We start from the raw sequence: 27,637 nt of genomic DNA, 5'->3' as shown, positions 1-27,637 counted from the left end.
AAGCAAGGCAGAACTGGATTGGTCATCAAACTGCTACCTTTCCCAAAGCCATTAATGACTGATGTGACCATCATAGGAAAAGGAGGAGGCCATTTAGCCCTTCAAGCCTGTTCTTCCAATCAATTAAAACATGACTGATAGTTTAGTTCATTCTGTTCATCCATCGACCAATATTGATTAATGAGGGGAGAAGGTGGGGTAGTGGCAATCTCACTGGGCCCGTAATCCAGAAGCCCGGGTTATTGCTCCGAGGGCACAGGGTTCAAATCCCTCCACAAATGTATTTCATTTTAAAATCTGGAATATAAAGGTAGTCTTAATAATAGTGACCACAAAACAGTTGTTGAATGTCATTAAAAACCCATCTGGTTCACTTGAGTCCTTTAAGGGAAGGAAATCTGCCCTCCTTAACTGGTCTGACCGACATGTGACCACGGCAATGGGGTTAACTCCGAAATGGCCTCAACTTGCAAGTCACTCAGTTCAAGGGCGATTTGGAATGGGCAACAAATCCTGGCCTTGCCAGCAACGTCCACATCCCATGAAAGAAAAAAACAAATCACTTCATAACTAATAACAAAAACCTAGCAATCTCAGTCTTCCAAATTTCAATTGACTGAGCCTCAGCCCTGTGAAGTTAAGGAGCAACTGTTTCCAATGGGCAGGAAGATCACTAATCAGAGGATACCGATTTATAGTAATTGGTACGTATAGCTGAGCTGCTGCTTGCCATTAATTCCAAGAGAAGCTGGGTTCTCTGAGGTGTTTTCTCCTCATGGGCCATTGATGTTAGAAAATAAATAAATGTAGGAATGCTGGCTGTAACCTTCAAACAGAGCCTGTATTGCATGGTACTTCTGTGGGTTGGTTGAGTGAGAAGGGGAGCATGAAGTGGGATGATACTGTTCCGGGGCTTGAGGGGTGTCCGTTGCATTAATCTTCCCCTATTTCCTCCATGGAAGGATGCTCGCGCTTGCTCTCCTCAAAGGAAATCAAACGTTTATGATTTACGACCTGCTCCTGATTCCACTTCTTCCTTGTATTATCTGCAGCTGTGTTATGTAAGCAAGGACGCAATTCTTGCGGTGTTGTAACTTGACGGAGAAGTACATACTGGTGGCAGATCAGTCTGAGCCTGTATTATGTGGCAGTGACTGGCCATGTGTCATGCATTTAGGTTGTTATAATGATTTTATCTGTGAAATCCTTTCAGTGTGCCAAGACTCTCAATTGTAAGTTGCAGTTTGTATCTTAGCCCTGCTGGTGTGTGGATTACACTCTTAAAAAAACGACTTTACTCTTGAGTGAGTGATGTAAGTCGCTCTGTTAGTGGCCTGAGCATCTTTCATTCAGCAGCCTGCCCGTACATCTAGCCATATAATAATATAACGCAGGTTGTTTCAATCATTCCCCCTTGTGATGTGAACCAGATATTCATGTCTGTTGCTCATTGTCTCTCCCTTACTTTCTCCAAAGGGGCCGGTTTAGCTCAGTAGGCTGGACAGCTGGTTGGTGATGCAGAGCAAGGCCAAGAGCGGGTTCAATCCCTGCACCGGCTGAGGTTATTCATGAAAACCCTGCCTTTTCAGCCTCGCCTGAGGTGTGGTGATCCTCAGGTTAAATCACCACCAGGCAGCTCTCCCCCCTCAAAGGGGAAAGCAGCCGATGGTCATCTGGGACTGTGGCGACTTAACTTTTTCCAATGTTGAACTGAGAAAACAACTGGTAAAACAAAGTTATATAAGGGAAGGTGCTTTATTCCACAGAATATGAACATACAAAAATAGTTAGGATCATTTTTGTGTGATTTAATCGGTACCATTTATCTTTGCATTATGACATACAAGTAATGAACAAGCTTCACTTCCTCAGATTAGTCACCTTGTTTGACTCAAACAAAATTACTATTCTGTGTTTTCCTTCTGAATATGGTCAAAACTTGTCCTTGCAGATTCTGTTTCAAACCTGACCCATTGCCAATAGGTCTTACCCCTTTTTATGACCAGAGGATAGGCTTTCAAGAGAACCATGGTCAAATAATTGTGACCAGTGACTTCCCATCACAATGGGTGTGAAGGTGATCATCAATTGCTTTGACAGGCTAACAATTTGTGTATTGTGTACAGTTCTGGGAAAACAGCATCAAAACCTGGCTCATTAGCAGTTGTAATCTCCTTTTGCTTCGATGACATTTGTTTTAAAGATTTTGCTGAATGTGATTTAAGACACAAAACCTTAAATGGGGCTTCTTTTGTTTTCCAAATAGTGGGTGTGCGTGAGAATAAGTGAAAGAGCTGGACAAGTTTCTGGGACTTTGGCATGGGTCACAAGTGAGATGTAGGTATAGGTACAGGTCCAGTTGAGGGAAGGTTCAGGATCAGATGAAATGCCTTCCTCCTCCTTGGAGGGACACTATACAGAGACTCATGACGTGCAGCCAACACTTAGAATTTGGGAACATTTTTTAAAGCAGCCATCAGCTAATAATGAGGAGACAACAAGAGAAATGGGGAGGCCACTGCTAATGGTGCGCGGACCAGCACACAGAGCATTTATCAAAGGACAAGATCCATGAGGTACCTTCCAGGCTGCTGTGGACTTGCGGGGACATTGATTTTAAGAAAAGGAAAATGTGCAAAACAAAAAGCAACTTGTGGTGGTGGGAAGGAATGGGAGAGATTTAAAAGCAAGATTGAACACATGGAATAAAAGGCCAGGGGACCAGCAGGAGCAATAAACAGACAGATGTGGTGGCATGGCTGGAGAAATGGATTGTGAAAGAGATAGAAGTGGTTAAAGGAATCAGAGAGTTTAGTAGGACTCGGAGAGGAATGACAGGCTGTCAGAGTCCTTATCAACTTGATCGACCTTTAAGGCAAATCTCACCCGGAAAAGGATAAAATTACTTAATGGTGACGGTGCAATATGTTTGGGACAGAGGGGGAATGCCATTATTAAAGGGTAAACTTTCTATTGCATGATTCTGGTGTGCAGCCACACCCACTGGGAATGCATATCGGGAAATTAACCGTAATATTCCGGTTGGAAAATCCAGGGCCAAATGAATAACGTTTCTTGACAAATGCTGTTGTTGCCGGGTGAGATGTAAGACACAGACTATTTCCACTGCTGTATAGAAGGCTAAGAGAAGATCAGTTGGGGGCTTAGAGAGGTTTGTGGGGGAGACGATAGCATAAAAATAGTATCACTGGACAGGTAATCCAAAGGGCCAGGAGCTGGAGGCATGAGTTCAAATCCCACCGCGGCAGCTGGTGCCATTTAAATTCAATTAAAACATCTGGAATTGAAAAGCTAGTCTCAGTAATGGTGACCCTGAAACCATTGTTAATTGTTGTAAAAAGCCATCTTGTTCATTAATATCTCTCAGGGGAGGAAATCTGCTGCCTTCCCTGGTCTGGCTGACACGTGACTCCCGACCTACAGAAATGTGGTTGCTTCTTAACTAGTTTGTGATATGGCCCGGCAACCCACACAGTTCAAGGGCAATTAGGGATGGGCAACAAATGCTGGTCTTGCCAGCAATCGCTACATCCCGTAAAAGAATAAAGTCTTGAGTTGCCTGATGGCACAGTGGTTAGCACCTCTGCCTCACAGTGCCAGGGACGCTGGTTCGATTCCGACCTTGGCTGACTGCATGCACGTGATCCCTGTGTCTGGGTGGGTTTCCACCGGGTGCTCCGGTTTCCTCCCACAGCCTAAAGATTTGCAGGTTAGGTGGATTGGCCATGCTAAAGCGCCCCTTAGTATTCAAAAGGATGAGTGAGGTTACTGGGTTACGGGGTTATGGTGGGGGGCATGGTCCTTGGTAGGGTTCTCTTTTGGAAGGTCGGTGCAGACTTGACAGGCCGTTTGGTCGTCTTCTGCACTGCAGGGGCAGCACGGTAGCATAGTGGTTAGCATAAATGCTTCACAGCTCCAGGGTCCCAGGTTCGATTCCCGGCTGGGTCACTGTCTGTGCGGAGTCTGCACGTCCTCCCCGTGTATGCATAGGTTTCCTCCGGGTGCTCCGGTTTCCTCCCACAGTCCAAAGATGTGCGAGTTAGGTGGATTGGCCATGCTAAATTGCCCGTAGTGTCCTAAAAAGTAAGGTTAAGGTTAAGGGGGGTGTTGTTGGGTTACGGGTATAGGGTGGATACGTGGGTTTGAGTAGGGTGATCATTGCTCGGCACAACATCGAAGGCTGAAGGGCCTGTTCTGTGCTGTACTGTTCTATGTTCTATGTTCTATTCCATAAAATCTGCAGTGATTCTGTGATTTAAAAGAGTTTGGCATTAAATTATGCAGTTTTGACAGAAAGAATAATGAAAGACTGTTTGCACTGAATTGTGAGGCCATGATGTAATTTGAAATAGATATCACGAGAAAGAGACGAGGAGAAATTTGTTCTTTCGGTGTTACTGGAACTTGGAATGCTTTGGTCAGAGATTATTGTCCAGACAAGGGAAAATTGGGCAAAGTCAGGAGATTGATAAGACCATGACTGGTGCGGCCTGGCGGTGAGGGTTTGAGTTTCATAGATAGGCTGACACCAGAGACACAATGCATACGGGTTGCCCTCCCAGTGGCACAGGGGCCAAATGGACCCCATCTGCACTGTGAAGTGCTGTGCATTTTGGGATGTGGGCCTCACAAGCTCCTCTGTGGGCACTAAAGCTCCCATTGTGTATAACTAGATCATAGATCCTAGAATTTACAATGCAGAAGGAGGCCAATCGGCCCATCGAGTCTGCACCGGCTCTTGGAAAGAGCACCCTACCCAAGGTCAACACCTCCACCCTATCCCCATAACCCAGTAACACTACTCAACCAACACTAAGGGCAGTTTTGGACACTAAGGGCAATTTAGCATGGCCAATCCACCTAACCTGCACATCTTTGGACTGTGGGAGGAAACCGGAGCACCCGGAGGAAACCCACACACACACGGGGAGGACGTGCAGACTCCGCACAGACAGTGACCCAGCCGGGAATCGAACCTGGGACCCTGGAGCTGTGAAGCAATTGTGCTAACCACTATGCTACCATGCTGCCCCAAGACCTTAGTGAACCAGTTGGCACAATCTGGCAGGTTAAGACAATTGTTCAAAGTGCCAGTTTCCTAACCTACCATGACGGGATTTGAACTCAGAACCTCTGGAGCTACAAATCCAGTACAATAACTATTACACTGCTCTACATGTCATGAGACTCCAGAGCAAGAGACACATGGACGTTACACCCTAAGCTAAACATGGAAGAGATGGTTGCATGCAGGAAATGGGCCACTCAATTCGAGAACATAAGATTTCACACGGCACTTAGCGGGCACTGAAGGGTTCGTACCTGGGCTGCTTACCTTGCATTGCCAGCCACCGTTTTCTTCCTCCTAAACATGTCGAGCAGGCTGTTGGACCGACAGGCAGCGTTCCCGTCGCCTACATGCATGCGGACGACATCTGAAGTGGTGAAAGCGCTACGGACATTGCGTTCCGGCTTGGCGATGATGATGTAGATCTTTGGGGTGAACATGCAACCCAGGGCCACAGTCACGCTTAAGCTAACCGAGAAACTGGTAGTGATAATCTTGTAGTTGCTGCCAAAGTAGATCGGAACGAAGGCCAACCATATGATGCACGTTGTGTACATGGTGAAAGCTATGTACTTGGCTTCATTAAAGTTTGCAGGAACGTTCCTGGTCTTGAAGGCGTAGTAGGTGCAGCTCATGATGAGAAGCCCGTTGTACCCTAGAGGGGCTACCACGCCCAGGTTGCTGGTGTTGCAGATTAAGAAGACTTCATTGATGCTCGGGTAGGAAAGGACAGGTGTAGGGGGCTCTAGGATCAGCAGTGTGACCTCTATGGTCAGCTGAACACTGATCAAGATGGAAGCGATCACCAACTGGGCCCAGGCACTCATGAACCGGGGCTTGCGGGTGCAGATCTTCTTCTTGCTGCCAGCCAAGATCCTGGCAATACGGTTGGTTTTGGTCACCAAGGCAGAGTAACACATGGCAGCAGCGAGCCCAACCAGGATTCTCTGGAAGTAGCAGGAGGCGAGAGTTGGTTTGGCCAGTAACGTGAACGGGCAGATGTAGCCCAGGAAGATGCCAGCCAGGATGATGTAGCAGAGCTCGCGGCTTGAGGACTTGACCACTGGCGTATCCCTGTACAGAACGAAGATAAGAGTGACGAACATGGTTGCAAGGATCCCTAAACAGGAGAAGACCACAGCGATAGCAGACTCCACATCACTCCAACTCAAGTGTTTCACATCAATTCTCTTACAATCTGTGGAAGAGGAAAAAAATATGGAAAAACAGGTTCAGATATTATGAGTAATTTGGTCGTCGGTCCTTAATATCTCAATGTAACTCAGTGTCAATCTTTATCTGCTAGCACTCTTATGAAGCAGCTCGGGATGTGTATACAAAGTCAACATATAAAGCAACTAGTTAACTCAATACCAATTATCAGTGGTTTGCAAAGTCTAATGCCCAATACTTTCTTTCTCTTTGAAAAACAGAAAAGTACCAATTTTGATGGAACTAAAGGTAGGGCTTTGAAATATGTATTTCCTGGGAATGTGATCAGGTCAACAACAAACAATCATAATCTAAGGATTATTGATCAATAACAGGCCACCGGGTATTTGCAGATAGCAAAGTTCACGCTCCCACTTATGGGTAGTTTCACAGAAACTGGCTGCGCGACAGGGAAGAAAGGCCCATTTTCCCAACCCAGCCTGAAACATATAGACCACTTCCTTCATTGGCAGTCGGAATGTGCAAGGGCGGCACAGTGGTTAACATGGCTGCCTCACGGTGCCAGGGAGCTAGGTTCGATTCCGGCTTTGGGTGACTGTGTGGGGTTTGCATGTTCTCCCTGTGTCTGTGTGGGTTGCCTCCGGGTGCTCCAGTTTCCTCCCGCCGTCCAAAGATGTGCAGGTTAGGTGATTGGCTGTGATATATGCGCAGGGTTACAGGAATATGGCGGGGGAGTGGGCCTAGGTAGCGTGCTCTTTCAGAGAGTCGGTATAGACTCAATGGGCTGAACGGCCACCTTCTGCCTGTAGAGATTCTATAGAATACATTTATGTTGCGCAACATAGGTCATTCAAATAGGGAACTTTGACGGTGCTAGTTGACTTTGACTATGGGTTACATAATGGCGTAGCCAATCGGCTGCCTGTTCTGCACTTTGCTCAATGTTTTTTTTCTAAATGATTTAATGTTTAAATGAGGTCTGTACAATTGTTGCCTTCCAGTCACCTGTCAGAATACCGCATGCAACTCGGGCATGTGAGGAGGGGGACCACTCTAATATTCTGAGCCAGCACATTGTGAGTGGAGATGGAGGGCAGAATTCTCCCCACGCCCGCCAGAAAACGGGTGCGAATTTCCAAGAAAGTTCAGAGTGTTTCTCCGTTTTGAAGGGGGTGAGCAGGGCCCCGGAGTAATCCTCCCAGCTCCGGCTGCCGATACAGGGCCCTGCACTTCCGGCCGCGGGTCCGCACAACATGGTGGACCCACACAGCGGGCTGGCCCTGTAAATATAGGCCCCAATCGCGAGCCTGGCCGTCCTGGAGGTCCCCCCACACCCCCCCGCCATCGGTGGTGGAACCCCCCCACCACCACCAGGGCAGTAGCGGGCTGGGTCTGCAGCCGCCACTCCGAGCTCCCGCCGGGTGGAACCATGAGTGAGACTCTTTCAATGGCCCCCGACCGACGCCACGTTGACCACGCACGCACGACTGCCGACGATTCTCCAGTCCCCGGAGAATTGCGGGAAGGTGTCGGACCCGATCGTGGCTCTGACACCCATTCTCTGCCCCTGCGGCGAGCCCGATTTTGATGTGGAGGCTCGGAGAATCCCGCCCAGAGTTTCCGGGCTGCTATAAAATAGTGGGATTTTACTGTGCAGCTGGGGAATGCTGCATGGATTTCTCCTTAATGACCTCTAAGAACATCTTAACAAGCAAAAATTAGTACCTCCCCCTTTCTGCCAGCCTGTCTTTGATCCCAGGGCACTGTAGATGTGCTAGTTCCACAGAGGCAAGTAGGATGAACATCCTCAGACCCTCTCACTCACAGCACATTTTGGCTGGAAGAGCAATGCAGCTTCTCCATTTGGTTGTCATGCAATGTGGGATTTCCCAGTGTGCACTGGAATTTTCAGTTTCACCTCATGCATGGATAGGTGTGTGCACGCGCACAAAACATACATTACACACAGGGGAAATGATCAGCTGCAGCCTCAGGCAGAAAGGCAGGCTTGACTGGTGCAAATTCCCTGCGGGCATTAATTAACCAACTCTATGGGTGCATTTTAGGAATTTTAAAAATCGGGGCGAATTCTCCGACCACCCGCAGGGTCAGGGAATCGCCGGGGTCAGCGTAAATCCCTGCCCCCGCCGTGGCCGGAATTCTCCGCCACCCGGGAATCGGCGGGAGCGGGAAACACGCCCCGCCGATCGGCAGTACCCCCCCGCGCCGATCGGCGTGCCCCCGCAGCGATTCTCCCGTCCCGCGATGGTCCGAAGTCCCGCCACTTAGGAGGCCAATCCCGGCCGGACGTGGTTTGGAACCACACTCTGTGCCGGCGGATTGGCCGGCGCGAGCTGGCCTCTGGGGTCATGGTGAGGGGGCGCGTGCCGATCATGACCCTCAACCGATCGGCGGGCGGGCCAGTGGCTAATAGGGTGCACTCTTTTCTTGCCGCGGTGTCATCAGCGGTCCCGAAGAGACCCCCTCTAAACCAGGCGCAGGAGCGGACTCACGCCAAACGGTGAAGGCCTTTCCGGGAAGCCCCGAGTCCGGCCAGCGGTTGCCAAAGGCCATTGGCCCGCCCGGTTTTGGCGGCCATCGGCGTAACGGGGAGCCACTCTCCGGCGCGGGCCTAGACCCCTAAAGGTGCGGCGAATTCCGCAGACCTTTTGGGTGGCCGCAACGACGTCCGGAGTGGTTTGTCGCCACTCGTTGGCCGCGAACGCCGGGACCCCACCGCCCCGCCGGTAGGGGAGAAGTTCGCCCAGAATTGTGTGCAATTTCCATGGGCCGAATTCTCAGTCAGCTGACAACGAAATCAGGAAACGTGATTGGATGGAGAATCAGTTTTGATGCCAAACCGCAATTCTCCGGTGTCTCGCCAGCGGCGTACAATATCATTAGCGGGCCTGACACGTATTTTCCGGGCCTCTGCGATGCTTCCGTCTTCACCGGGGGAATTCCCGATGGCGAGGTTTACTTGTGCTTTTAAAATCTGCTAACAGGTGACTGTGAGAGAGAGAGAGGAGGTAGGACACGGGGAGGCACAACCGTGGGCTGCCGTTCCTGATCGGCCAGCGGCGGGTGGTGGGTGTGGGGGGGGGCGGTTACGTGCGGGGGAAGACTCTGACACTGCCAGCTGGGCCACCATATAACCCTTGGGACCTGGTTGGGCACGCGGGTACGCACCATGCTAATATTTCGGCATTCCACCCCCTGCAGACAATGGATATTGGAATTCAACCAGCAATGGTTGGCTTCCTCCTAGTCACCACAGCCCTACAGTCCTACAGATGCACTATGGCTGTACGAGCTGGAGCTGTTTGCGGAGGAGGAAGCTGCAGAAGCGGAGACTGCCCCAGAGGAACAGGAGGCAGCCGGTGAGGATGGAGAGCCGGCCACCCAACAGGCCGAATGGGGGAGGGGGAGGAGCTGCAAAGGTGGTGCCACACCTACCGGCAGTGCCTATCATTCAAGGACCTGCCGGACCGGGCATGCCGTCGAAGACTCCGACTGAGCAGGGGGACAGAGTGACATATCTATCGGATCATGGTGCACCTGGAACCCTGGGGGAATGGGAGAGGGCACCTGCTCCAGGTGGCCGTCAAGGTGACAGTTGCCCTGAACTTCGGGGCACGTGGTCCTTTCAGGCACTGAGTGGGGACTTGTCTGGAATCTCACAGAGCTTTGTGCACAGGTGCATCCACACCGTCACAGAGGCCCTATATGCCCATTCGGCACAATACATCCATTTCAATGTAGTTCAAGCCCATCAGAATGCTCGGGCTGTGAGTTCACCATCATTGCCATGGTGACCCGGGTCCAGGGGGTGATCGACGGGATGCATGACTTCCTACGAGCACCTGCAGATGACAGGCCAATCTTCACAAACTAACAGTGGTTCCACTTGATGAACGTGCAGCTAGTGTGTGACGATCAGATGCGCACCATGCATGCCTGTGCCCGATACCCAGACAGTATGCACGACACCTGCATCCTGGCACACACGTTCCTGGCCTCATCGAGGTGCACCTCGGAGGGGGGTTGGTTCTTGGACGACAGGGGCTATCAACTGCGGTCGTGGCTGATGACGCCTATCCAGGAGGCCACAGACCGTCGCAGAGACCCTACAGCGATGCTTCGGCATCCTGAAGACGCGGTTTAGCGCTATAACTGGAGGAACCCTCCAGTATATTGCTGGGAGGGTCTCCAACATCGTGGTGGCCTGCTGCGTCCTCCACAACATGGCACAGCAGTGGGGCGACGTGCTGGAGGAGGAGGATGAACGTCAGTCCTCGTCCAACGAGGAGGATGCAGGGTTGGGCGAGAATGGGCAGGACATTGGCCCAGGCAGACATGGGAGGCCGCACAATGTGTGCACAAGGGCTAATGCGCACGGGTTGCTCTAATCGCCTACAGGTTCACCGACTGGGTGGTGGCCACTTCCACATCTCCCCCCTTCCCTCCTTCTTCCCCCCCTGCCTGCACACCCGTCCTTGATGCCTACCTGCCTCACTACGGGGTCTGGGTCCTTGTTGGCAAGTAACAGCGGCTCTGGCCGTGGGATGGAGGTTGATGACAACCCGTTCTATGATCAGCTCTGGTCCTCCGTAATATTCGACAACGTCTGACTCCTGCCCACAGTATCACTTTCCACTGTCCACCGAGTGATCCCTGCATGCAAGCTGGCCATTCCATCACACGGTCCCATCAATCCTTAGGGTGGTGGGCTGGGGGTGGGACACCGGAGCGGTCAGTAATAAGCGCTGGCTGAACTGCGGCCCTTGGGCCAATCCCATCCACAGCCTCTGCCCGTTCCCGGCTGCTGCTCGGTGCCCCAGGTGGTGTGGTGCCACTCTGCTTCTCAGGTGATGCTCCAGGGATGGGGGAGGATGAACGGGGGGCGGGGGGATGTCTGTGGCACCTGGGCAATGCAGCCGACGCTCTCAGCCATGGCCTGCTGCGACTGGGCCACGCTCAGCAGCACCGCTGCAATATCCAGATAGCTCTGGCACATGGCTGCCTGTGAGAGGGAAGCCCTGTCCTAGACCTTGGCCACCGCCTGCACCGATTGCTCCAAGCCTTGGATATCCTGACCCATGGCTGAAACCTTCGCCCGCAAGGCCTCCGCCACAGACGTGACCCTGAGTGGCACGCATAGTCGGCACCACCTGCATGCGGTTGGAGTTCTGGTGTTGGATGCTCGCCGACCATCCCTCATGCAGCTCATTGTAGTCCCTCGCTCTGCGACTGCATCTCCATGATCGATAGGACCGTCGTTTCGGAAAACCAAAACCTGTCTCGACAGCAGCTAGTCCCTTGGGTCAGCCTGCGTTCCGCCCATCCGCCTCCTCAGGGGTTCCTAACTCCACCTGCTGTACCAGAGCATTATTGTAGTCTGCATCAGATTGTGCCCCTCTTCACTAAAGTGCCTTGCTGAGGGGAGTGTCTCTGGGATGGTGCAGGGTGTTGGAGGCAGCTGTGACGGGAAGTCAGTGTCAACCCCGGACTCGAACTCTGGAGTCTCAGGATGCGGGTCAAAGGCTCCTGTCTGTGGCGGTTTCATCGCTGGTCGACACACGGGGTTCTGGCTGTGGCTTGGGTCAGGGGACACCAGAAGGGCCCACCCTGTCACTTGCACTTCCTCCAAGACACAAGACAAAACGCATTATTGCATTGCGGGCCGGGGGGGGGAGAGTGGGGTCAGTGGTGAAGCGGGGGTAGTGCGGGTGTGGTGATGGGTGTGGGGGTGATGGTGTGTGTGGGTGAGGGGGTGGTGTGGGGTGTGGGGGGTGGTGTGGGGGGAAGGGGGCTGTGACACACATGCCATGGTAAACCGCAACTCAGCGGGGTCTCACTTCCTCGCCCAATGCCGACTCCGCCCCGGCAACTGGGCCTTTCTTCGGGCTCCCGATCAGGTCCAGTGCCCGCTGCTCTGCTACGATAAGGGGCCACAGGTCCTGCTGTTTCTCCTCCAGTCTATCCCGTGCTCCCGGCGGTTATGCGCGGCCTTCTACCCGGGTATGTGGGTGGGATGGTGTGTGTGTGTGTGTGGGTATGTGTGTGTGTGTTGTGTGGGGGGGGGGAACAGAAAACATACAGGTTAGCAGGCCGACTAATGCAGCCCAGGGGGTGGGTAGCTGGTGACTCCAGTGGCCAGTGGCAACCCGGCCATGACAGCTGGTATGGGTAGGGCCGGGGTGCAGAGTGGGGGGTTTCGGCATCCTCTGGGTGTGGGGTGGGCGCGGGGGTGGGGGAGTTACAGGTATGTGGGGATGGAGGTTGGTGCGAGGGGTCCAGATTTGCTGCTAACCTTTGCCGCCCTGAGGAGGTCATGCAATTGTTTAGGGCGCTGCTGGCTGTTCCGGATGGGTGTTACCACATGGCTCTGACCACCTCTGCCCCTGCGCGCAGGCCGAACCGGTGATGGGTGGCAGCCTTCTTCCACCCTCGGGGTACAGGGTCGCCCACCTCTCTTCCTCCACGGCATCCAGCAGCATCTCCCGTTCTGCGTAGTGTGAATTTTGGGGCTGCGCGTTTGCTGACCTCTTGTTGGCTGGGATGGGTGGTGGTGGGGGGGGGTGAAGTGTGTTATATGCGGCTATAGCTTGTCCGCTTCCGGAAAACCCGGCACCGTTTCCCTTGGAATCGTTGTTTCGATGTGGTGCCGGTTCTAGCCCCTCAACTGTTGGTTGAATCTGTCCCGGTGCGGCTCAGTTTTTTGCCCTTGTAGAACTCAACTAATTCTGCCCCAGCATCAAACACTTCGTTTCAGGAGCAGAGAATCCCGCTGCTTGTTTTAATGTTGGGTGTAATTTTGAATTTCTTCTTTCAACTGTTACCCATGCTATTTCGGAGACATGGATAGAGCAGGGAGAGGAATGGTTGTTGCAGATGCCGGGGTTTATATATTTCAGTAAGCTCAGGCAAGGTGGTATGAAAGGGGGAGGGGTGGCATTGTTAGTCAAGGACAGTATTACCGTTGCTGAGAGGACATTTGATGAGGACTTGTCTACTGAGGTAGTATGGCTGAGTTAAGAAAACAGGAAAGGAGAGGTCACCCTGTTAGGACTTTCTATAGGCCTCCGAAAAGTTCCAGAAATGTAGAGGAAAGGATTGCAAAGATGATTCTGGATAGGAGCGAAAGTAACAGGGTAGTTGTATGGGGGACTTTAACTTTCCAAATATTGACTGGAAACACTATAGTTCGGAGTACTTTAGATGGTCCGTTTTTGTCCAATGGGTGCAGGAGGGTTTCCTGATGCAGTATGTAGATAGACCAACAAGAGGCAAGGCCGTATTGGATTTGGTACTGGGTAATGAACAGGACAGGTGTTAGATTTGGAGGTAGGTGAGCACTTTGGTGATAGTGACCACAATTCGATTACATTTACTTTAGCGATGGAAAGGGATAGGTATACACCGCAGGGCAAGAGTTATAGCTGGGGGGAAGGCAATATTGATGCGACGAGGCAAGACTTAGGATGCATCGGTGGAGAGGAAAACTGCAGGGGATGGGCACAATGGAAATGTGGAGCATGTTCAAGGAACAGCTACTGCGTGTCCGTGTCTTGATAAGTATGTACCTGTCAGGCAGGGAGAAGTGGTCGAGCGAGGGAACCGTGGGTTACTAAAGCAGTTGAAACATTTGTCAAGAAGAAGAAGGAGGCTTATGTAAAGATGAGACGTGATGGTTCAGTTAGGGTGCTTGAGAGTTACAAGTTAGCTAGAAAGGCTCTAAAGAGAGAGCTAAGAAGAGCCAGGTGAGGACATGAGAAGTCTTTGGCAGGTAGGATCAAGGATTAGCCTAAAGCTTTCTGTGGATATGTCAGGAATAAAAGAATGACTAAGGTAAGAGTAGGGCCAGTCAAGGACAGTAGTGGGAAGTTGTGCGTGGAGTCCGAGGAAATAGGAAAGGTGCTAAATTAGTATTTTTCGTCAGTATTCACACAGGAAAAAGACAAAGTTGTCGAGGAGAATACTGAGATACAGGCTACTAGACTAGAAGGGCTTGAGGTTCATAAGGAGGAGGTGTTAGCGATTCTGGAAAGTGTGAAAATAGATAAATCTCCTGAGCCGGATGGGATTTATCCTAGGATTCTCTGGGAAGCTAGGGAGGAGATTGCTGAGCCTTTGGCTTTGATCTTTAAGTCATCTTTGTCTGCAGGAATAGTGCCAGAAGACTGGAGGATAGTAAATGTTGTCCCCTTGTTCAAGAAGGGGAGTGGAGATAACCCCGGTAATTATAGACCAGTGAGCATTACTTCTGTTGTGGGAAAAGTCTTGGAAAGGTTTATAAGAGATAGGATGTATAATCATCTGGAAATGAATAATTTGATTAGAGATAGTCAACATGGTTTTGTGAAGGGTAGGTCGTGCCTCACAAACCTCATTGAGTGCTTCGAGAAGGTGACCAAACAGGTGGATGAGGGTAAAGCAGTTGATGTGGTGTATATGGATTTCAGTAAAGCGTTTGATAAGGTTCCCCACGGTAGGCTATTGCAGAAAATACAGAGGCATGGGATTCAGGGTGATTTAGCAGTTTGGATCAGAAATTGGCTAGCTGGAAGAAGACAAAGGTTGGTGGTTGATGGGAAATGTTCAGACTGGAGTCCAGTTACTAGTGGTGTACCACAAGGATCTGTTTTGGGGCCACTGCTGTTTGTCATTTTTATAAATGACCTGGAGGAGGGCGTAGAAGGTTGGGTGAGTAAATTTGCAGATGACACTGAAGTCGGTGGAGTTGTGGACAGTGCAGAAGGATGTTACAAGTTACAGAAGGACATAGATAAGCTGCAGAGCTGGGCTGACAGATGGCAAATGGAGTTTAATGCAGAAAAGTGTGAGGTGATTCATTTTGGAAGGAATAACAGGAAGACAGAGTACTGGGCTAATGGTAAGATTCTTGGTAGTGTGGATGAGCAGAGAGATCTCGGTGTCCACATACATAGATCCCTGAAAGTTGCCACCCAGGTTGAGAGGGTTGTTAAGAAGGCGTACGGTGTGTTAGCTTTTATTGGTAGAGGAATTGAGTTTTGGAGCCATGAGGTCATGTTGCAGTTGTACAAAACTCTGGTGCGGCCCCATTTGGAGTATTGCGTGCAGTACTGGTCGCCACATTATAGGGAGGATGTGGAAGCATTGGAAAGGGTACAGAGGAGATTTACAAGGATGTTGCCTGGTATGGAGGGAAGATCTTATGAGGAAAGGCTGAAGGACTTGAGGCTGTTTTCGTTAGAGCGAAGAAGGTTAAGAGGTGACTTAATTGAGGCATACAAGATGACCAGGGGATTAGATACGGTGGACATTGAGAGCCTTTTTCCTCAGATGGTGATGTCCAGCACGAGGGGACATAGCTTTAAATTGAGGGGAGATAGATATAGGACAGATGTCAGAGGTAGGTTCTTTACTCAGAGAGTAGTAAGGGCATGCAATGCCCTGCCTGCAACAGTAGTGGACTCGCCAACACTAAACGCATTCAAATGGTCATTGGATAGGCATATGGACGATAAGGGAATAGTGTAGAGGGACTTCAGAGGGGTTTCACAGGATGGCGCAACATCGAGGTCCGAAGGGCCTGTACTGCGCTGTAATGTTCTATGTTCTACGTTCTAAGTGTTGTTTTGGGTGGGAAAAGCAGTGTGCTGCCTGCCGGCTCCACTCAGGGCCGGCTCAAGGCACCGGCAACTCGGGTAGTCGCCCGGGGCGCGATGTGCTAGGGGGCGCCAGACCCGGGTCCCGCGCATGCGCAGTTGGGCCGGTGCCAACCAGCGCATGCGCGGTGGCCGCCCTCCCCCAGGGCGGCCCCGCCCCCCCGCTCGGTCCGCTCCCCCCGCCCCCTCCTCGGGTCCGCCCCCCCCTCGGGTCCGCCCCCCCGCTCCGCCCTCGGGTCCGCCCCCCCCTCGGGTCCGCCCCCTTCGGGTCCGCCCCCCCGGGTCCGCCCCCCTCGGGTCCGCCCCCCCCCCGTCCCCCCTCGGGTCCGCCCCCCCCGCATCCTCCTCGGGTCCGCCCCCCCCGCCCCCTCCTCGGGTCCGCCCCCCCGCCCCCTCCTCGGGTCCGCCCCCCCCCGCCCCCTCCTCGGGTCCGCCCCCCCCGCCCCCACCTCGGGTCCGCCCCCCCGCCCCCTCCTCGGGTCCGCCCCCCCGCCCCCTCCTCGGGTCCGCCCCCCCCGCCCCCCCCTCGGGTCCGCCCCCCCGCCCCTCCTCGGCCCCGCCCCCCCCATGGCCACGCCCCCCCAAGGGCGCCGAAGTTCAGCTTGCCCGGGGCGCCAGCAACCCTAGGGCCGGCGCTGGCTCCACTGATGGTTTTTCCCACCACATTTATCTCAACCTTCTGGAGATCAGGGCACCCCAGGAACCTTCTCCCTCCCCCACCCCACCCCATGGACCTCCCCAAAAGAAGCTCCCCTGGCACCACCCCACAATGCCAGTGGACAGTGCCAGGGCATGTCCCTCTCCCTCCTGAGGTCTGTCCTTATCTGCACACCCCCGGCGGGTTCTCTTCACCAGGTTCATGTTGGTCCAAAGCTCGCCGACGTGACGTCACGTCGGCGGGAAATTTGAATGTGGTGAGGCGGGGGGGGAGAGAACAATACAGTGGGGAAGGCCGTTAATGATATTAAAATGGTGTTCGTCATTGTAGGGCGCGAACGCCAATGCATCATTGGCAGGGGCAGGGATGATTGCATTGCGAGATCTCGTTAGTGCAAATCTTGTTCTTTGGCCCGTGCGAGATTTTTCACCCCCCCCCCCCCCCCCCCCCCGGGTCACCTTTTATGCCTGCTGCAAATGGGACACAAAATTCTGGCCCTTGTCTGAGTGAAGAAAAAGAATGGATTACATCAGCAAGTGCTCAGGATATTTCAATGTGTGGTTCAAAATCCAGGCTGACCTCTTCAGTGTGGTACTGAAGGAGCGGATGGGCTGTTCGATGACGTTATCTACCCTCTTGCGGGATGTTAGATATGCCAAGGGTACCAATTTGGGAGAAGTTCAGTCCTCCCGAGTGTTCTGGGCAACACCCATCCCTCAACTAACATCCCGAAAGTAGATCGACTGGGTGGTTGTCACTTTACTATTTGTGCGGGAGCTTGCTGAAAATTGGCTACTGTGTTTTCTTGCTCAGCAATAATGGCTGCACTTAAGATGTACTTCATTGGTTGTAAAGGCAAATTGTAAAGATGACCCAAGATGGACAAAATGGCCTCCCTTATCTATATCTGTTTTGGTGATTGAAATATATGGGAAGGAAAGAAAGACTTGCATTTATGGTGTGATTTTCATCACCACCGAAAGTTTCAGCAGCAGAGTTGGCCCTCATTCAGTTTAAGGATAGGCAGTACCCTAATAGGCTTTCGGTGTAAACTCTTAACTGGTCACTCTCCAAATACTCTGGTCAAGATTGCACACTGCCGCCCGAAGGTGGCAGCCGTTCGTCAACTTTCGCGGAGAAAATTAAAATGTCAGCAAAGGCAGAAATCTAGAGGGGGGGAGGGGAGGGGAGGGGGGGGGGGTGGCGCTGGGCTATTGTCCTACTGTTAGGGGTGCGAAGAATGGGACAGGGTTGGAATTGATTTATGTACCATGTTCATGTTGCTGTTATCTTTATTATAAAAAGTACAAATACCCTAATAAAATGTTTTCTAAAAAAAAAAAGATTGCACACTGCAGCCACTGTCAGGCATTCGAGTCAGACCTGGAAATCATGTTATAATGCTGGATAAACACATGAGGGCAAGAGGAATAAAAGGTGATGAAGGTAATGGAGTACGTTGGAAGGAGGCTGGTATGGAGCAGAAACACATGGAACTGTTGGCCTGAATGGCCAATGCCTTTGCTGTGGATGCCTATTTCAATGAAAAATTGTTACATTTGAGCAAGCTGCTGACCATGAGTTAAGTACTCCAGTAAAAAGTCAGACATTGTGGAGGGAGGGTTGTTGGGAGGGGGGGGGGGGGGGGGGGAGGGGGGAATCACGGGAAACAATATATCCATCATTTTGTTATCATAAAAAGAGCAAAGAGGAATATTTAAAGGTGCCACAATCCATTGTAAAATACATCCTTGGGCGGGATTCTCCAGCCGCGTGTTTCTTAGCGGAACGCCGTTCGCAGGCAGTGGGATTCTCTGCTCCTGCCGCTGTCAATGGGAACTCCCATTGAAGTCCACCCCACGCCGCCGGGAAACTTGCGGATGGGGGTGCGCTGCCAGCGGCACCCGCCACCAGCAAATGGACGGAGAATTCTGGCCCCTACCTTTGCTCAGCTGAAAACTGGGATGGTGTCACCGGTTAGCATAGGGTGTAATCACCTGTTGAGTGAAGCTGATGTCTTGAATCCTGAAACACACACTTAGGGTCTTGCAAAGCACTAAATTGTGAACATACCTTAGTTTTAAGACAGATAAAGATGGAAAAGACTTGATTTCGATAGCTCCTTTCATGACCTCAGGATCTGCACAATGAAGCATAGTCACTGTTCCATTGCAGGAAATGTGACATCCAACCTGGACACAGCAATGTGATTACCTGTTTTACTGATGTTGCATTGTGAGAAATATATTGACCAAGACACTGGGGAGAACTGTCCTACTCTTCTTCAAAATTGTGCCAAAGGGTTTTTCCTTTACACCCATGCATGCTGTCAAAAATGCTGCATGAATCTTGGGCGACATTCCCAAGAGAATCATTACCTGTGAGGTCACCATTTGGCCACCAGCCTAGCTCGCAGGCCCTGCACGTGAACTCATCCTGCATGTACTCATTCTCTTTGCAACTTGTACAGATCCAGCAGCAGCTCACCTCTCCCTTCCGAATAACCTATTGAAACAGGATGGAGATCACTTTTAATGAAAACTGGAACTGCTAGAAAGCACTCACCGAAATTTAAAGATGACAACCTTACATCAACAACCGAGAGACAGGACCCCACGCATTGTGTGACCCTTTGAATGACAGTGAAGCCAAGTGTTGAGAAAGTGATCGCCAATCTCAGCAAGTCGGGTGTTGACTTTCAGAAGCAATCCAACCACCCCAATCCTTTCACAGGTGATTTCGACGGGAGTGCTGGCTGGACCCACCTTGATTTGTCCTCTGGTGCAGGGTTCGCTACAGACAGAGAGCACCATCTTTGTCATGTTCATCTGCAGTTTGTTGTCGTCAATGTCCAACAACCCTTCGTACCACGTCCCAATATTAATGTATTCATACGCACCGTCCTCTGTGATTTGGAGATTCATAATATCGTACCTGGCAATTCAAAGAAGAAGTTTAACAGTGGTGGGCATTCTTTGGTGTGGATTTCGGTAGTGGTCCCACTGTGAGAGGGGGAACTTTACTCAAACAGGATATGGGTTCCAGAGACAGAGAGATGCAAAGCACCAGAACACCAAGTCTCCAACTTGCACCCTCATTAAACAAGGCTTCTTGCTGGAAGAACGCCAGCTAGTTGAATAAACATTGACTTGTTTATCAGTTAGATCATTAAATATACTTTCACAGCATAATGATGCCTGTATTAACTTTTTTAAAAAGCTAGTTAATTAACCTGACACTATGCTCTTTCCCTCATAACCCTTTGTTTTTTTTCTTTTTAGGTAAACTATCTTGTTGTCTTTTGGAAGTTCGGGGTAAAGCACTGAAGATCATTACTACTGTGTTAAACTAAAAGTTTCCTTGTCCTTTTGCCAATTATCTTGAGCTCACACCTTGTGGTTACTGACCCAATTGCCAGGGAAACTATCAAAACCCTTCTTAATTTTAAAAACCTCTTGGAACTCTGCCAAATCCTAATTTCTGTCACCTCTTCACACAACTGAGTCACTCAGCCCTGAGGTGAATGAAGCTTTAATGCTTCGGTGTTCACAGTACCATAAAACCAGAAATACTTGCCCAGGGAAAAATAAATGCTCAGAGGAGAACCGATGGCGGTTTCACAATTAACAAAGGGGTTAGGTAGGATCTATAAGGAGAAACTATTTCTATTTGTGGCAAAGAGGCATAAATATCAGATAGTCATTAGCAGATCAAATAAAGAATTTAGCAGGAACATCTTTGTGAAGAAGGTGACGCTCGTGTAAGTGGATGAAGTAGCTAGTACTGATGCATCTCAGGGAGGCTTGATGCACACAGGAGTGATCAGGGAATAGAGAAATAAGGGGCAGTGCTGGAAGGGTTAGTTAGAGGGGCGGACACTGGTGGAATGAGTTGCCCCTGTGCTGCCCAATTTATAGGACACATATTCTGCCAATGCTTTTTCTGAGCAGTTTGACAGAAGAAGCGAAAATGGACGGCATCGTGGCACATTGGTTAGCACTGCTGCCTCACAGCATCAGGAACCCGGGTTCAATTCCGGCCTCGTGTCCAAAAGATTAGGTGTGGTTACCGGGATAGGGCAGGGGTCTACATTGGGTGGTCTTTCAGAGGGTCAGTGCAGACTTGATTGGCCAAATGGCCTTCTTCACTCTAGGGATTCTATGAATGATGCAAGGTGGAAGTCTAGGTTAGTGAAAATGGAAAGCATATTAAAGAGACGGTCGATTCTATAACACCAGGTTCATGATTTCTAATTTTGCCACTTGTTTACTCATTCTCAGCAAAAGGCTGCCTTTGCTTGTCAGGAGGTGCGATTTACTGGCCTCGTTGTGTTTCATTTGGTGTCGCGACGAGGTGGTTGATTCTCACAAGAGGCCACTCGCAAGATGTGCGACACTTGAGACATTTCGCGAGATTCGGTTGAATCTCGTGAGTCGTCGCGATCTGGATTTCGCCCGCGCTGGGCAAGATCCAAATCAGCGTATTTAAATGAGACATTAGGCTCATTTAAATATGCATGTGCCGGAATCTCCTAGCGCCCAGGAACTAATGGTCTCCCCAGCGAGACCTGGACCAGGTGCCGTTTAGTACTGATCCACACAAGGGTGGTCAAGAACTGGGCAGGGTGGCATCTGTCTCTCCCTCTGGCACCTGGCCCCACCAGCCTAGCACCTTGGCACTGGCACTGCCAAGATCCCCCAGTGGTGTTGGTGGGGCACTGTCAGGGTGCCTGGGTGGCAGTGCCAGGGTGCGTGAGAGCCAGGGGGGTGCTCCAAGGATTGGGGCTTTTGGGGGACCATGCCCATGGGGGGGGGGTGATGAAGTGTGGTGGTCCAAAAAGGGGGGGGGGGGCTGAAAAGGGGGGTGGAGAGGCCTGAAAAGGGGGACCTTAGTGACCTCTTAGCGAGGTATCCTCACTCGGGGTGTTGGGGGGGGGGGGGGGGGGCATGTGTGTGTGTGGGGGGGGGGGGGTTATAATGCCCATAGGTGGGGGGGGGGGGGTGTGGGGAACCCTCAAGCTCACTTAGAGATCGGGGCACCCGTTCAAAATGGCACCCTGATCTCGGAGGTGTCAGTCTCGCCAGCGGTTCAGCTCCCATTGCTGAAAAAACGTTTAAATGTAAGCTGGACCAGGGCCCCAAGTCCCAGAAAAGTGACTAAGGGCACAGTTATCGGCTGTGTCCCGCTAGAATCGGGATAGGACGGGACGCGGCCGATAGGTCCTGTGGGAGGTCACTTCCAAGATACCCAATGGTCGTTACGCCTTGCGAGATTTAATGAGATCTAATGCAACCTGCACGCCGTCCACAACTCTGTACAAACTTGCAGAGTTAAGTGAGTTTAAAAGCTCATTGAACTCTGCCGACACCAGATCGAATCAGCTTTAGCACTGGTCACCACAAAGGGGGACGAGGCGGAATGTCAATTGGGGGCGTCTCCCAGGAGATCGGAGATCCCCAGGTGGTTGGTATCTAGGCAGGGTGGTACCCTGGGGATGCCATCTGGTCACCTTGGCAGCGCCAGCCTGGCACTCTGATGGTGCCAATCTGGGATTTCCAGGATGTTGGAATGCAGGAACCTTGGCACTGCCCAGCTGGCACCTGGGCACTGCCACTCTGGCACTGCCAAAGTGCCCAGGTGGCTGTGCCAATCTAGCAGACGCACTGCCAGGGTGTCAGTACAAGAATGCCAGGGTACACTGCCAAGGGTCAGGGCCCAAGGGAGGCCATGCCCATGAAAGGAGGGTAGATGAGGGGTTTGAAGAGTGTAGGGGGGGGGGGTGCAGGGCAGGTAAGTAGGAGCGTCCGGGAGGTTGGGGTGAGGGAGATGAGTGGGGTTCCTGGAGGGGAGGGGGCCTGTAAGGGCGCATGGGGGGTGGGGGGAGGGGGGGGGATCTGAAGAGGAATCAGCCCCTGGGACCCCAAAGTGAGATGTCCTCACTTGGGTGTTGGGTGGTTGTGCCCATGTGCGTGGGGAGTGTTGTAGATGGAGGCAAAGACTCCACAAGAGGCCAGGTTGACAGGATACAACTCTTTTTATTCTCACACTAGATACAGCAATCATTCCTCTCCACTCCTTGCAGGGTCACCTTCTTCGAACTGCTTACAGCTTGGGGTTCATATCCTGTGGGGAATTCCTCCAATTGGGAGGAAGCTCCACCCCCTACTCACCTGATGTGGGGATTGGGGCACCTTTTCAAAATGGCGGCCCAATTGAATTCAGCTCCCCAGCGCTGAAAAAAATTCTGAGTGTGGGCTAAACCGGTGAGAAACTCTCCAGGGCCCCAAAAATGTGACTCAGCGCGCGATTCTCCGCAAAGGTTTGTAAGTGTGGCAGTGAGCGGGAACTGACGCGAGCTTCCCGGTGCTCGGCCCGGTGAGTCCACTTAACAAGGCCCCATGGTCTTCACGCCACAAATGAAGGCTTGCCACCCGATTTGCCACGACTGCGCTCACCAACAACCCCTTTAACAAGATCGGGAAGCACTTAAACAGCACTTGCATAGCCAACCCCACTCAGCTCGCAGCCATGGCACTGAGAAAATCGGCCCAAGATTTGGAGACGCATACCCAGGGAGGCTCCTAGATTCGGTGGAGGCCAGGAGGGATGTCCTGTTCCCCCGAGGGTCCCAGAGGGTGAGCCACAGGGCGGCCAGTGCCTCCTGAGACCAAGTGGCAGTCAGCTTGGGGAGTGTGACCAGGAGGACTGGCCTCCAGTGTCGCAAGAAGGTCAACAATCTACACCGGGCAGCACGGGTGAGTTGACACCAATGCCGCTCTCTCTCCACCCCCCCCCCCCCCCCCCCCCCCCCCCCCCGACCTGGCACACTGCCTGGGAAGCGTGCACACACGTGCATGATCTTCATGTGGTCGTCACACATGAGTTGTATGTTCAGGAAGTGGAACCCCTTCCTGTTCACGTAGGACACTCCCAGGTGGCTGGGTGAGCACAAGGAGACATGTGCCATCTATTACCCCCTGGACCTGGGGCATCCCGGGGATGGCGGAGAAACCTGCTGCCCAGGCATCCTGTTGGGCTTGGTCCATGTCAAAGTTTATATCGTTCTCCATCCAGGCAAACAGGGCATCTGGATGCACCAGTGGGCTGTGGCCTGCAAGATGGTCCCCACTCGAGCCCTTGAAGGATCCCAAGGCTTAAAAGTTCAAGGTTGCAGTGTGCATTCCGGCCACCAGGAGCGGATGTCCTCCTCCTCCTCCATGTGGTGCCAAGTCCCCGAGGACATGACATAGGTGCCATACCTCAGCTTGTTGAGGTGGAGCCTCCTGCTGCATGTGCTGCCTATCATTTGTTCAAAGGAGGAGTGATGCCTGTACGCCCTGGCCAGTCACAGGCTCCCCCTCTGACTCCCTCCCTGCCCTGTGGCAAGCCGGGTCCTCTGGGTGTGGGGTGGTTCCCTGGATGTGGGCCACCGCCTCAAGTATCTGCAGATGCTGCTGTCGCCACCGACTCCGGCGTCTGGCCGCCTAGCCTACCGACAGCACCACTAGGGCCTGTTGTGCGACGTCCAAAACATTGTCCATACTGTTCAATATCTGGGAGAGGGTGTTAGACTGACAAACAGCGATGGCTCCCACCCCAGGACCCTCCATTCCCTATTGAACCCTCCCCCACATCCGGAACGCCCAGCCCACGCACTCCCGGCCGCAGCGATCCCCCCTCAACAGACCCCAGACACTGTACCACAGACACGCGCACATAACTTCACTGGACCTGGTGCTGATCCTCTCCCTGTTGCACTCACCCACCCTCCGGCCGTGGACATGTCCCCGCAGCCAAATCCCATCCCCTGGGTGTTCGGATGTTGGCTGCAGTGTGTTTGATGTTGCCTCCCACAGTGTTCAAGCACAATGTCCAGGCATCGCGGTCTGATTGGGATGCTAGGCAACGAATCCCTCATGCTACATGGCACGGGTCCACACTATCCAGGGCTTGGCATGATGGAGCCGCGTGTGGTTGCCCCACCCCTCACTCCTTTCCCACGGCGACCCAACCCTGCGGAGGTTGGTCCCAACCATCCAGCCGAGGTTGCCCCACCCACCGCTGAAAACTGGGGCGGCAAGCCCAGTGCCCCAGGCTCATTACCTGTGAATAAAGATGGCCACTCATCTCCTCAGCTCCCAACAGACGCCCTTTCACCAGGTTCACATTTGTAAAAAAAGAATACTTCTCGACGTCAGCATGACCACTTTCTGGGGAGGCCGCTGAATGACAAGAGGTCGTTGGATATGGGATGTCTCTCGTTAATTGTATGGAAATAGGGCTTAAATGGTGATAATTGGTTTCTCGCCACACTACGGCGGGATCCCAATTTCGCTTACAGGAGCATTGCGGTTGCATCGGGAGAGGGCTGCACAATAGTACAGTGGTTAGCACTGTTGCTTCACAGCACCAGGGTCCCAGGTTTGATTCCCGGCTTGGATCAGTGTCTGTGCGGAGTCTGCACGTTCTCCCAATGTCTGCATGGGTTTCCTCCGGGTGCTCCGGTTTCCTTCTACAAGTCCCGAAAGACGTGCTTGTTAGGTGAATTGGACATTCTGAATTCTCCCTCCGTGTACCCGAACATGTACCGGAATGTGGTGACTAGGGGCGTTTCACAATAACTTCATTGCAGTGTTAGTGTAAGCCTATTTGTGACATAAGATTATTGTTATTATTGCAAATTGTTTGCCGCCTGGCGCGGTTCTTATTTTTGGTCTTTCCCGCTGTTTACTGGCCTTGTTTTGCTCGAGCGGAAGCACAACCAGGCCAGAGAATCGCGCCCTAAGTGTCATTGGATAGCGGGGGGGACTTGCCGGCAGACCCACTGGATATGGGGTGGGAAAAATCCGTCACAAATGAATTTAGAAATTTTTCCATTAAATTCCACCCAATGTGCCCAGCTGGCATGTTGCCCGCAAGGGGCATTGGGCCCAGGGTTGCCCAGCTCGGATGAGGTGAGGTGTGGGGGCCTCAAGAACCCCTCAACAGGTGAGTTGGGTGATTGGCGGGAGGGTGGGTGTCGAGAGATCGACGGAGCACCTTGGTACAGGAAATGCGACATGAATGCAGCTCGGCAGGGTGATCCCCGTTGCGGCCCCCAAAAAAGTGCCGTTCGATAGTGGGGTTGTTCCCGGCGCTACAACTGCCAGGAACGATTCCTCTAATCCCGCCCAGAACGGATTCTTCTTTTCCGTTAGATTGGGCTCTGAGTGTGGGTGAATACCAGTGCGGATCTCACACAAAAAGCCGTCTGGAATCACCCTGCCAAACCCGACCAAAGTAACACTTTAAGAAATCTTTCGGTTGAATCAAGCCATATTTGCGAGAAATTATTGAAATGAGGAGAGAGATATCTTTAACAACATTAGTAGTTGAAGTTTATGGTTATCCCTGAATGAGGCTCCATTAGATTCAGAAACGCTAGTAAAGGGCCCAGGGTTACCCAACTCCAGCTTTTAAATTGGTCTGTTTAAAGATTTTTCCAGCCCCATTGCATTATCTGTCTTGTATTCCATTCTCTTCCTGCACTTAGTTGTGCACTGAAGCAGACTTTTGTCTGTTTCCATAGCTAGTAATTCCTGGAACAGGTCGCTAGTTTGTCGCCATCTGACTTGTGTGCAGACTGATAAATGCCGATGCGAATCCCTCAAAATTCTTGAAGGAGAACAAATTTCAGGGATCATGGGAAAGAGCCAGGGAGTGAAAGCGCCTGGATTGCTCCGCAAAGTGTTGATGGGCTGACTGGCCTTCTCCTGGTGCTCCGACTATGATTCTGTGACAGGTCCTCATGGTGACTGACCTCCTCAACTCTCCCTGCTGCTGGATATGTGTTGTTATTTCTGTGTCTGCAGCTGAGTTGTCCTGTAGTAAGCGCCTGAAGGCAACCCTGGTACCATGTGTTGTTCCTCGTGTCTTAATAAAGCTCGTAGTCTCAAAGTTGGAGAAGATGCTTTATTGTGAATTTGTTCTCTCTTCAGAGCTTAACTTACAGCTACCTCAAGTGCTGCCTGCTTGTGTCTGTGTCCTGCTTTCAGTTCTGCCTCCCGTGAAGTGTGTCGTCACTTCCTGTCCCTGTGTATATATAGCTCTCCCGTGCTCCCTCTAGTGCTTGTTCAGTTGTATTGCATCTACTCAGATCTACAATCACCACAGGATATTGCCCAACACTGTTCAATTCATCAAAACGAAAGGCTTGAATGTGGTGCCTTGCCTACTAAAATCTGACTTAGTGGCCTTGGTCAAGGGTGTGCCTTGGTCAAGGGTGTACCTTGGCCGGGACAACGTTGAGAACTCCCCTGCTTTTCTTTGTAATTGTGCCATGGGATCTTTTGCGTTCAACCAAGAGAGCAGCTGAGGCAATGTTTTGAAGTCTCAGCCAAAAGATGATACCCCCAACAGTGCAGCACTCCCCAGTACCACGGTGGAGTTATCCGTCTGGATGATCTTCCCGCGTGCACCTAGAGTGGAACTTGAACCTACGGCCTTCTAAAGGCAGAGGCAAGAGTATTACCCCTGAGTCACAGCAGAGGCCAACGCAAGAATACTTCCTGCCTCCCTTTAAGTTTGTTTCACCTCCTCACTTAGGAGTCAGACAGCAGATCTCACAGCAGTCGGCTCAAATTGTTAAAGACCCAAGCATCTAGCTAAAGGAATGTGAGTAAAGTGCCTGATTTTAAGTAACAAGGTGTGATGGAGTCATCAAACAAATCAGTGCCATTCAAAACTCTGCCACCCGTTGCCGAGCAACACAAAGTCCCAACCACCCATCATTCCTATGCTTGTTGACCAACAGTGGCTCCCGATGAAGCAACACCTCGATTTAAAAATTCTCACCTTTGTGTTTAAATCCTTCCATGGTTTCAATCTACCCTAACGCCGTCTCCAACACTCTGAGAACACCATGGGTGGAATTCTCCAATCCTGCGGCAGAGTGACCACGCTGTTGGAAACGCCATCGCGTTTTACGACGGCGTGAACGGGACGCTCCCTCTTCTAATTCTGGCCCCTACAGGGGGCCTGAACAGCGCTGGAGTGGTTTGCGCCGCTCCTGCTGCAGATCCCGGC

The 27,637-nt window shown here is 51.8% G+C and overlaps 1 protein-coding gene across 4 annotated transcripts in view; it reads right to left on the bottom strand.

Moving 5' to 3' along the window:
• Positions 1–27,637, bottom strand: part of LOC119970450 (metabotropic glutamate receptor 1-like) — a 328,367-nt gene that overhangs the window by 25,889 nt on the left and 274,841 nt on the right. For 3 of the 4 annotated variants that reach the window (XM_038805092.1, XM_038805077.1, XM_038805082.1), the window contains exons 6-8: positions 19,339–19,507; positions 18,952–19,078; positions 5,357–6,287 (exon numbers count right to left, since the gene is read on the bottom strand). In XM_038805092.1, coding sequence (XP_038661020.1) covers positions 5,357–6,287; positions 18,952–19,078; positions 19,339–19,507 — 1,227 coding nt within the window. Of the gene's footprint in view, positions 1–5,343; positions 6,288–18,951; positions 19,079–19,338; positions 19,508–27,637 lie in introns of all 4 variants that reach the window. The other variant, XM_038805103.1, reaches the window with a different exon arrangement.

The sequence above is a fragment of the Scyliorhinus canicula genome, chromosome 1, assembly GCF_902713615.1.
Source record: "Scyliorhinus canicula chromosome 1, sScyCan1.1, whole genome shotgun sequence".
Taxonomy (NCBI): Eukaryota; Metazoa; Chordata; class Chondrichthyes; order Carcharhiniformes; family Scyliorhinidae; genus Scyliorhinus; species Scyliorhinus canicula.
The sequence above is the reverse complement of the archived record's forward strand: the minus strand, read 5'-3'. Positions and strand labels throughout refer to the sequence as shown.